Genomic DNA, 10,141 nt, shown 5'->3' with positions numbered 1-10,141 from the left:
TCATTTAGGCTAGGCAGTTTTCAATGAGAAATACCTACACGTATAGTTAATGGGCACCACATTGGATAGAAATAAAAAAAAAAATAAAAAAAGAGAGAGAGAGAGAGAGAGACATGTACCTACCTACGTATAGAAAAAAATTGAGGAAAATGAGAAAACCAAAAGAATTTATTTGGCAAAAAATGCCTTTTGTATAAAATTCATTTATTTTTCTGTACATCTTGAACCCAGGTTTACAGTCTCACGTTAGGTTTATTTTTTATTGGTCCATTCAAACCCAAAATCCATTTCAACATGAGACTGTAAACCTGGGATTTCATTTAGGTATTTTTTAACAAAGAAAATGAGAGAGAAAACGAAAGGAAACAAAGTGACGATTGCAATACGTAAATAATGTGGACAGAAAAAAAAAACTGCAATTAATAGGGCCGATTAGGATTGCTCCTGAATTAAGATATGTCCACACCATGATCAGTCAACATCAAATACAACCAATTGAGGAAGCATTTTTTAACAAAGAAAATGAGAGAGAAAACGAAAGGAAACAAAGTGACGATTGCAATAGGTAAATAATGTGGACAGAAAAAAAAAAACTGCAATAGGGCCGAATAGGATTGCTCCTGAATTAAGATACGTCCACACCATGATCAATCAACATCAAACACAACCAATAAATTCTCAGCATTGCACTGATCTCGTCTGATGTGAATCAGCAACCACTGATCAAAAAGTTAATTGTAGTCAATGCAGGGTACCCACTTGTCTAGCAGTCTTGTTCAATCTGATTCTTGCAAATCAGGGGCAACAAAATTATTCCCCATGAAAATCTTTTCCATGGGAAGAATATGAACATTCAGCACCTCTATTAATTGATTCAAGATCAAAACCCAACACTTGTAATAACAACTGTATCTCCTTCAATTTACTACTAAAGTAAGTGAAGTAGATAAAACACCAATCAAGTTTATAGTTTTTTTTTTTTTAATCACCAATCAGCTAAACCCAAAGTTGCTGTACCTTAGCAGTGATAGTTGACATTAGAACTATTTAAAAAACTGCTGTAAAACCAACAATATTCCAGTTGTAATAGAATGCTGTACAGTAGTTGTCTTTACACCTAATGACCACAGAGAACAGAACAACCTACCTGCCTTACGCTAAACCCAAAGTTGCTGTACCTTAGCAGTGATAGTTGACATTAGAACTATTTAAAAAACTGCTGTAAAACCAACAATATTCCAGTTATAATAGAATGCTGTACAGTAGTTGTCTTTACACCTAATGACCACAGAGAACAGAACAACCTACCTGCCTTATTCAATGAGTTTCTTTGTTTTGAAGAAGTTACGTAAGTACAACACTTGCCATGTAGCCAGACTGAGTAAGCAGAACATACTGAAGATACTAAAGTAAAGGACACGGTTGTTGGTTGACTCATTTGTATCACGCATCTCTTCCTCTCGTTTTCTCATCTGAACAAAATCCTCAACCACAGCAGATGAGAGATCTTCGAGCTTTTTCAGTTCGATTTCGAGTGGTTTGAGTTTGGCTGCCTCGCCCATCTGTGAATAAATGCAGAAAGACAATGGTATAAAAGTTGAACACGCATCTCTTCCTCTCGTTTTCTCATCTGAACAAAATCCTCAACCACAGCAGATGAGAGATCTTCGAGCTTTTTCAGTTCGATTTCAAGTGGTTTGAGTTTGGCTGCCTCGCCCATCTGTGAATAAATGCAGAAAGACAATGGTGTTAATTTTATTTTTATTTAAGTTGTAATTACCGTATGGAGGTTGAAGGATCGGTGTGTAGTAGCAAGAGGGGACGGGCATCATTCCTGGGTCAGTGTGGTGGCATTTGATCCGTAATTACCGTATGGAGGTTGAAGGATCGGTGTGTAGTAGCGAGAGGGGACGGGCATCATTCCTGGGTCAGTGTGGTGGCATTTGATCCATACAGTACTCAGCTTGATACGGAGGAAGATAAAGTCATGTGCTACAGGTGAGTGGGATGTAGATTTGTAGGTAGAGGTAACTGTCCAAAATGTTGATAAGTATTTTTAAAAGAAATCTACTATTTAGTTAGCTTAAAAAGTAGTGAGCCAGCCTAGTTAGCTTGGTTGGTAGTGCGTCTGCATCTTTATATAAAAGTAAATATTATTTGCTCATCGAAATCTTGATTTTCGGAAATCTCTGAAATGGTATTTTGAAATTTTGTTCCCCCCATACAAACTTTATTTTGTATTTATATTGTTACCATCTGTATCTGTAAATAAAGTTTGATTCAATTGTATAATAATAATAATGCAAGAGTTCCCAATCCCAATAGATCACCGAAGTCGAGCAACGCTGTGCTTGGTTGGTATCCATCCTGATGGGATAATGTTCGTTCTCGGAACGGCTGGCTTTCTCCTATCCTGTCTTCCTTCCCTCTTCGATTTCGGGACGATAAGACCTGTAGTGTAAACCATCTCAGAGCTGACCGAAAATCAATATTTCATTTAGCAATTTCGTCGAGCAAGCAATGTGCTATGATTCAATTTACGATTATAATCTGTATTATCCAAAACCCGGAACAAACCAGAGATTTGGCAAAAAATGCCTTTTGTATAAAATTCATTTATTTTTCTGTACAACTTGAACCCAGGTTTACAGTCTCACGTTAAGTTTATTTTTTATTGGTCCATTCAAACCCAAAATCCATTTCAACATGAGACTGTAAACCTGGGATTTCATTTAGGTATTTTTTAACAAAGAAAATGAGAGAGAAAACGAAAGGAAACAAAGTGACGATTGCAATAGGTAAATAATGTGGACAGAAAAAAAAAACTGCAATTAATAGGGCCGAATAGGATTGCTCCTGAATTAAGATACGTCCACACCATGATCAATCAACATCAAATACAACCAATTGAGGCAGTTCTCAGCATTGCACTGATCTTGTCTGATGTGAAACAGCAACCACTGATCAAAAAGGTAATTGTAGTCAGTTTTATGATAAATTTTTTTTTTTTTTTTTTTTTTTTTTTTTTTTTGGAGTCTGTGTTGTGTGCTCATATAATGTATGCATTGAGCATAATTACTTACTTACATGTCTACCTCTATAGTAAGTACTCAAGTTCTTTAACATGTTGGGAATTTGTAGGACCAATTTATTTATTTACAACAATGAGGAACAGGGTTGCTTTTATTGCCACCTTGATTTTTTTTCCTCAAAGATTGAGTGAGATTAGGAAAAGCAGTCTCCCAGATGGTCACCCATTCAGATACCAACCACATAGATACAACATTGTTTAACTTACTTCAGTAATTCTTTGAAAAATTGTGCATTTAACATTAAAAGTTGAACCTTATTTATTTAGGACTGGTTATTTCAGGGTGGACTCAACCTGATGAGGACAGTTGAGGAGCTAATTAAAATCTCAGTGCATTATAGTTAGCTTGACCCAGGGTGAATTTCCTAAACAGATAATCTGTTACTGTACCAACAGTAACAGTGCAATAGACCTTAACAAAAAAAAAAAATAATACTTGGCCAGCACCTGAGAGCTATGTCTAACTGATGAGTTCAAATAAGAACGAAACGCGTCTTAGGCTGCTCTCAGGTGTTGGCTAAACTGTCATAATAATACAATTTATTTTCTTGTCTCTTAGGATGGTTTTCTCCGTGTATTCAACTACAGCACCATGGAGCTCGTAGGTCGAGCCCGCAGTTACTACGGAGGCTTCCTATGTGTGTGTTGGTCCCCGGATAGCAAATATGTTGTTGTGGGTGGTGAGGATGACCTAATTACCGTATTTAAGTTGAGCCTTATTTATTTAGGACTGGTTATTTCAGGGTGGACTCAACCTGATGAGGACAGTTGAGGAGCTAATTAAAATCTCGCATTTCACACCTCATACTTTGCCTCCTACATCACATTTCACACTTCATCTCCTACATCACATTTCCCACCTCACACTTCGCCTCCTACCTCTCACTTCGTCTCCTGCCTCTCACTTTGTCTCCTACCTCACACTTCACACCCCTAACCTCGTCTCACACTATCTACTACCTACCTGCACATTATATAGCATATACATTTATTATGGCAGACACGGTGGGCTTATTTATTACAGCTGTATTATTATATTAGGTACCTATTATAGATTTAGTTTTAGTTTAAATTAGTACTTAGCCTTAACATTGTACCACATACAATTGTATATTTGTACAAATAAAATTGATTGATTGATTGATAGGTAAAAGAACAACGTCTTCACTTGACTAGTAACTTTGGAAACTGTAAGTAATTTTATTTTACAAGAGATAAACAATCATAAAATTAAAAAAATTTGTATCACGCATCTCTTCCTCTCGTTTTCTCATCTGAACAAAATCCTCAACCACAGCAGATGAGAGATCTTCGAGCTTTTTCAGTTCGATTTCGAGTGGTTTGAGTTTGGCTGCCTCGCCCATCTGTGAATAAATGCAGAAAGACAATGGTATAAAAGTTGAACCTTATTTATTTAGGACTGGTTATTTCAGGGTGGACTCAACCTGATGAGGACAGTTGAGGAGCTAATTAAAATCTCAGTGCATTATAGTTAGCTTGACCCAGGGTGAATTTCCTAAACAGATAATCTGTTACTGTACCAACAGTAACAGTGCAATAGACCTTAACAAAAAAAAAAAATAATACTGTAAGTACCAATTTTCCTGCCCTTCTTTTCTGTTCAACTTCAGGACCTCCATTGTTAAGAAGCTCTATCAAACATATATAAAAAAAATAATAATAGTAAAAAAAAAGGCAAGGCACTAAAACCTCAAAATAAATTGATACAGATATTATACTTACACCCTCATAGTTCTTGGCTTCTACTCCTTGTTTTGCTAGCAGTGAAACTTCATGTGGTCTACCAGGGTGACCAGGAGGTACCATAGAAATGAAACAGATTTCTACTGTATCATAGGTTTCCGTCACAAATGTAAATTTGCCTTTGGTTACACTTTCACCTCGGGATAGGATGTGATTTTTAGAATCTGTAATCTGTCAAAAAAGAGGAAGGATTTGTTAGAGAAATAACAAATACATAGAGGGAGAGGAGAAGTATATATTACTTTGTCAATATGTATTGTACGAATTGTGCAACATTACCTGAATGAGAACTTATGAAGAAGAATGGTACTTAGGGCTTTATGAAAAATGTCACAACAATTAAAATAGAGGTAGGTACATGAGTAGATATTATATAAGTAATGCTTAAAAAGGTTTGTCTTCTGTAAGATTAAATTACAACTTTTGCAAAGTTTGTGTATAACTTTCGGGGACATGTACCTACTTACATCTATTTCTGACAGTTGCATGACGGATATGACAGAGTATTTATGACACATTGGCCTTATTTCTTATTCCACAGTCAACTTTGCACTTCTCACTTTTACTCAACACCCAGATGCATGTCAAACGATTTTGTCAATTTTTTCTCTGGGTGGAGTACAAAGTGAGATGTTTATGGAACTTAGAGTAGGCCTCTGGTTTCTCTCGGCTATCTCTAGGTTTCACCTCTACTTGTCCCTTGTGAGCATACTCACCTGATAATCAACTCTCTGGCCTGGTAGTTCTGAAACCTCGTATTCTCCAGCTATCAGCACATTTTGTCCTAGCTCTTCCCTTAGACATTTTCTAGTGTTGGGCTCCAAATGCCACATTATACCGTGTACACAGGCCGTATATAACAGTACCAGACCCGCTGATAAGTATAAACTCCTCATCTTGGCAAACTCCTCACAAATTGTAAACTACACTCATACACACACTTATGTCAATTGTTTGGTGAGTAATTCACGTTCATATCACAAAGATATCGGTTTAAAATAAACTGGTATCGACTAAAAAACCAGATTTTCACCAACGAAAAGTGTTAAATTTTCGAAATTTCGACAGATTGCGAGTGATGTGGAGTAAAAAAATAAACAAAAAACACGTAATTCCAAATCAGGTGCACCAACCTAAATCTAAGATAGTAACACAAAAATCCGCTACGAGGAGTAGGCGCTAGTGTAAAAATCGGCCGTTCATGTGATCCGTTTTTAATTATTCCAAATAAATTTTTGAGAAGTAAAGCTAAAAAAGGTCATTAAACGTGTGTTATGGATATTTTTGGGAAATGAAATCATGTTAAATGTACCTATTGTGGTTTAAAAAATATTATTGGGCCTTAAAAAGGACATAAGATAGTAACACAAAAATCCGCTACGAGGAGTAGGCGCTAGTGTAAAAATCGGCCGTTCATGTGATCCGTTTTTAATTATTCCAAATGAATTTTTGAGAAGTAAAGCTAAGAAAGGTCATTAAACGTGTGTTATGGATATTTTTGGGAAATGATAGCATGTTAAATGTACCTATTGTGGTTTAAAAAATATTATTGGGCCATAAAGAGAGAAAAGAACTTGGATCTAGCTGCTCCATTTTGGAAACCACTGATAAATGTCATCAGCGGTACTAGCGCTCAAGCGGCGTTCCTTGAAACTAATAGCCATCAGGTTGTTGCACCTGCTCAAAAATGTAATCACAAAAATCAGCTGTTTTAAATTTACAACATCCAAAAACATACAAACCCCATGGAAAGATTTTTGTATGAGTGTGATTGTGATAGTGAAGTGCTCGTTTTAACTTATCACTTGTTATCTCTCACAGGTGAATTTAGTGAAATTCTTATCGCGACCGAATTATCCATGGATCCCCGTTCTAAATGCTAAACCATGAGAGAGTGACTGATGAGGCAGATCATTGTGATATAATGGCGTCCAGTGTAGATGGCGGTGAAGAAGAAGATAAAGTTAAAACTCAGTTTGTCGTCAGAGATGGAACATATAAGAGGATGACTCTGTCTGAGTACTCTCGCCCGAACAGAGTTGCCTACACGACCAACCAAGGAAACACCGCAGTCAAAGTGTCTTTCATAACATTACCTGATCCTGATCCCAGTGGTTACCCGGAACGGTTGTGTTTCAACACAGGGAAGGAACTGTATGTGTTTGTGTATAAAGGAGTAAAAAAGGTAAGGCAGGTGAAGTATCAATGTTTGGGTGTAGCATAACCTGCACCAAGTTCTAGAACATTTATATGTACCTCCATCAGAATTTGTTGTACCAAGTGACAATAGGTACATAATTATTCTTCAGTTTAAAAATTTGGACTGATTGCAATACTTTCTCATTAATAGTATAGTTCTGCTATATGTTGGTAATAGAAAGTGGTAATTATGCAGAAGTCACATCCATGGAAAAGAAAAGCTCCTTTTTGTATTCAACCTAACCCTATAATAACACTATAATCACTGCTCTAATTGTGAAAACTCCTTGCGTTTAACCTAACCCTATAATAACACTGGTCACTGCTCAATTATGCCAGTTCCTTTGGTAGCAATATTCCACGGACGTGACTTCTGCACAAGTACCTACCTAGAAAGTATAAAATGCTGTTTGTAGTTATCTTCAGCTGTGATGTTTAATTTGCACTGAAGGGTGTTGTGTTTCTTACAATTAATCGGGTAATTTAGCATCAAGTCTGCTGGTAACATTAGAGTAGGATATTTTATTTTGTACATTCTATTTAATTTGTGTTCTGCATTTGTTTGTATTCCAGGCTGCTGACTTAACTAAATATGTTGATAAGAAAATTTACAAGGGTACCAACCCTACAAGTCATGATTTCAATAGGTTTACTGCAACTGTAGATTCAATATCCCTTGTTGTTGGTTTCTCAACGGGGCCAATCCAGTTGTTTGATCCAATTAAACGAGAAGAAAAAGATTTCAAAACATTCAACGAGCATACATCAATAGACAAATCAAAAGTCACATGTGTACGATGGGTACCAAATAGTAAAAATTTGTTCCTAGCCTCCTATGCAAGCGGCCATATGTATTTGTTTAATCAGGATCTACCATGTTGTATATCTACACCCTCCTACCAACTTCTTCAGTCTGGTAAGAACAATATTATAAATTGCTTTTATTCTGATGGGATTTTATTAATGATGTGTATCCAGAGGTAAAATTAATTTTGAATTGAAAGGAAGTCAGTGAAGAATAAATTCTAATCAATACAAATATAGGTTATTATTATTACCTACCTTAGGTATCAAACCTTTGTCTCTAATGACTTACTCAAATTACTGCTAATATTTGAATCTCATTATCCTAGCCTCCTATGCAAGCGGCCATATGTATTTGTTTAATCAGGATCTACCATGTTGTATATCTACACCCTCCTACCAACTTCTTCAATCTGGTAAGAACAATATTATAAATTGATTTTATTCTGATAGGATTTTATTAATGATGTGTATCCAGAGGTAAAATTAATTTTGAATTGAAAGGAAGTCAGTGAAGAATAAATTCTAATCAATACAAACATAGGTTATTACCTACCTTAGGCATCAAACCTTTGTCTCTAATGACTTGCTCAAATTACTGCTAATATTTGAATCTCATTGAAAGGAAGTCAGTGAAGAATAAATTCTAATCAATACAAACATAGGTTATTACCTACCTTAGGCATCAAACCTTTGTCTCTAATGACTTACTCAAATCACTGCTAATATTTGAATCTCATTGAAGTCTTTTTTTTGAATATATATTTTGAAATGAATCAATGTTTCTCCCACACAGGTGAAGGCTATGCTGTGTACACACTCAAATCCAAATCTCCACTGAATCCCGTACAACGCTGGGTAATAGGACATGAAGGCTCAAGTATCAATGAGTTTGCCTTCTCTCCTTGTAATACCTACCTAGCTGTTGTGTCACAGGTGAGATTTTTACTTTTAGCAATGTTTTTTTATTTATTTATTATTACCTATTATTATTATTATTATTATTATTATTTTTTTTACTGAGTCCGAGTTGTGTGCTCATATGTATGCATTGAGCATAATTACTTACTTACATGTCTAGCTCTATAGTAAGTACTCAAGTACTTTAACATGTTGGGAATTTGTAGGACCAATTTATTTATTTACAACAAACAGGGTTGCTTTTATTGCCACCCTGATTTTTTTTTTTCCCTCAAAGATTGAGTGAGATTAAGAAAAGCAGTCTCCCAGATGGTCACCCTTTCAGATACCAACCACATAAATACAACATTGTTTAACTTACTTCAGTAATTCTTTGAAAAATTGTGCATTTAACATGCTATTGACACTGTTATACTTTGGGCTCCTTTTTCACTTCATTTCTTTGTACTTTTTTTCTTACCTTTTATTCGCCTTTCTTCGTCTTCTTTTCTTCCTCCTTCTCCTCCTTCTATTTCCTCTTCTTCTCCTCCTCCTTCTTGGATTTGTATTATTTATTAGGAACATAATACACAATACATATTCAGGATCAGCAGGTGTTTTCCTTTCTCTTCTCTCCTTCTTCTTCCTTTTTCTCATCTTCTTTACTTTCCTTGCATTTTTGTGCAAAGGAAGTACAAGTTTAAAACTTCATTTGTTGTTACAGTTCCCTTTATAAAGGGTTTTAAAAAAAAAAAAAAAAAAAAAAATGGATCTATTCTATTTTGTTTCCCCAGGCTTGGTTCAGTGGGCCAGGACACTCAGCTTTGTCTGTGGGATATCACCGAGGATGTTCTCACGCAGACCAACATCTTCACCGCCCGGACCAAGACCACCACAAGCAACAATAGTACCATCACCGGTAATGGTACTCTCAAGTGTCATAACAACACCAACTCTACCACCAACCACAAGGACTCAGGTAAACGAGCTACTCAGATTGGGTCATTACCACTTTCAAAGGTAGAAACACGACTATCACTTCATGTGAGCTTACGTAAGAGTCTTCAAAAATACCTTCTTCTTTTTAAGATGAAAAAAAAAAAATAATAATAATAAAATAATAATAATAACAATGAACTTCGATTTTCGGACTGACTGGGCCTTATAGGAGTGTGGAAATTCTCAATATTATTGAAAGATTTGAAAACCATCTCCGTGGTCAAGTGGCTATCACAATAGGTTTGGTCCGGGGTTCAATTCCCAGTGTTCCTGCTCTGTACTTAGAGTGGCAGCATTACCAAAGAAATAGGAAAGACATTATGAAATGAGTACTTAAAGGATGCTTCGCTGTGCTCTCGTGGCGCTCGCTCTTTTCTTTTTTTT

General features: G+C 35.9%; 2 protein-coding genes across 2 annotated transcripts in view; one reads left to right on the top strand and one right to left on the bottom strand.

Moving 5' to 3' along the window:
- Positions 1-737: 737 nt before the first annotated feature.
- Positions 738-5,949, bottom strand: LOC103516977 (transmembrane emp24 domain-containing protein bai). Its single transcript, XM_026829191.1, has 4 exons — positions 5,572-5,949; positions 4,835-5,026; positions 1,179-1,562; positions 738-1,017 (listed from the first exon to the last, which is right to left on the bottom strand). Exons 1-3 carry the CDS (start codon positions 5,749-5,751, stop codon positions 1,314-1,316), a joined length of 621 nt encoding a protein of 206 aa, XP_026684992.1. The 5' UTR covers positions 5,752-5,949; the 3' UTR covers positions 738-1,017; positions 1,179-1,313.
- A 641-nt stretch (positions 5,950-6,590) lies between these two features.
- Positions 6,591-10,141, top strand: part of LOC103516992 (WD repeat-containing protein 20) — a gene marked incomplete in the record, with an annotated part of 21,123 nt that continues 17,572 nt past the window's right edge. The window contains 3 exon segments of the mRNA XM_026829176.1: positions 6,591-7,040; positions 7,628-7,970; positions 8,655-8,794. Of these exon segments, the coding sequence (XP_026684977.1) occupies positions 6,732-7,040; positions 7,628-7,970; positions 8,655-8,794 (792 nt within the window).

This window comes from Diaphorina citri, unplaced genomic scaffold, assembly GCF_000475195.1.
Source record: "Diaphorina citri unplaced genomic scaffold, Diaci psyllid genome assembly version 1.1 scaffold54, whole genome shotgun sequence".
In the NCBI taxonomy this organism is placed as follows: Eukaryota; Metazoa; Arthropoda; class Insecta; order Hemiptera; family Psyllidae; genus Diaphorina; species Diaphorina citri.
Note: the sequence above shows the minus strand (reverse complement) of the source record. Positions and strands in the feature narration are given on the sequence as shown.

What these genes read in the sequence shown, in the direction of transcription:
- LOC103516977 (XM_026829191.1), bottom strand. Translation starts at nt 5,751, where the DNA reads ATGAGGAGTTTATACTTATCAGCGGGTCTGGTACTGTTATATACGGCC. An exon ending in GCCAGAGAGTTGATTATCAG is followed by an intron (nt 5,027 to 5,571) that starts GTGAGTATGCTC and finishes CTTTTTTGACAG; the next exon opens with ATTACAGATTCTAAAAATCA. An exon ending in AAGCCAAGAACTATGAGGGT is followed by an intron (nt 1,563 to 4,834) that starts GTAAGTATAATA and finishes ATTTATTCACAG; the next exon opens with ATGGGCGAGGCAGCCAAACT.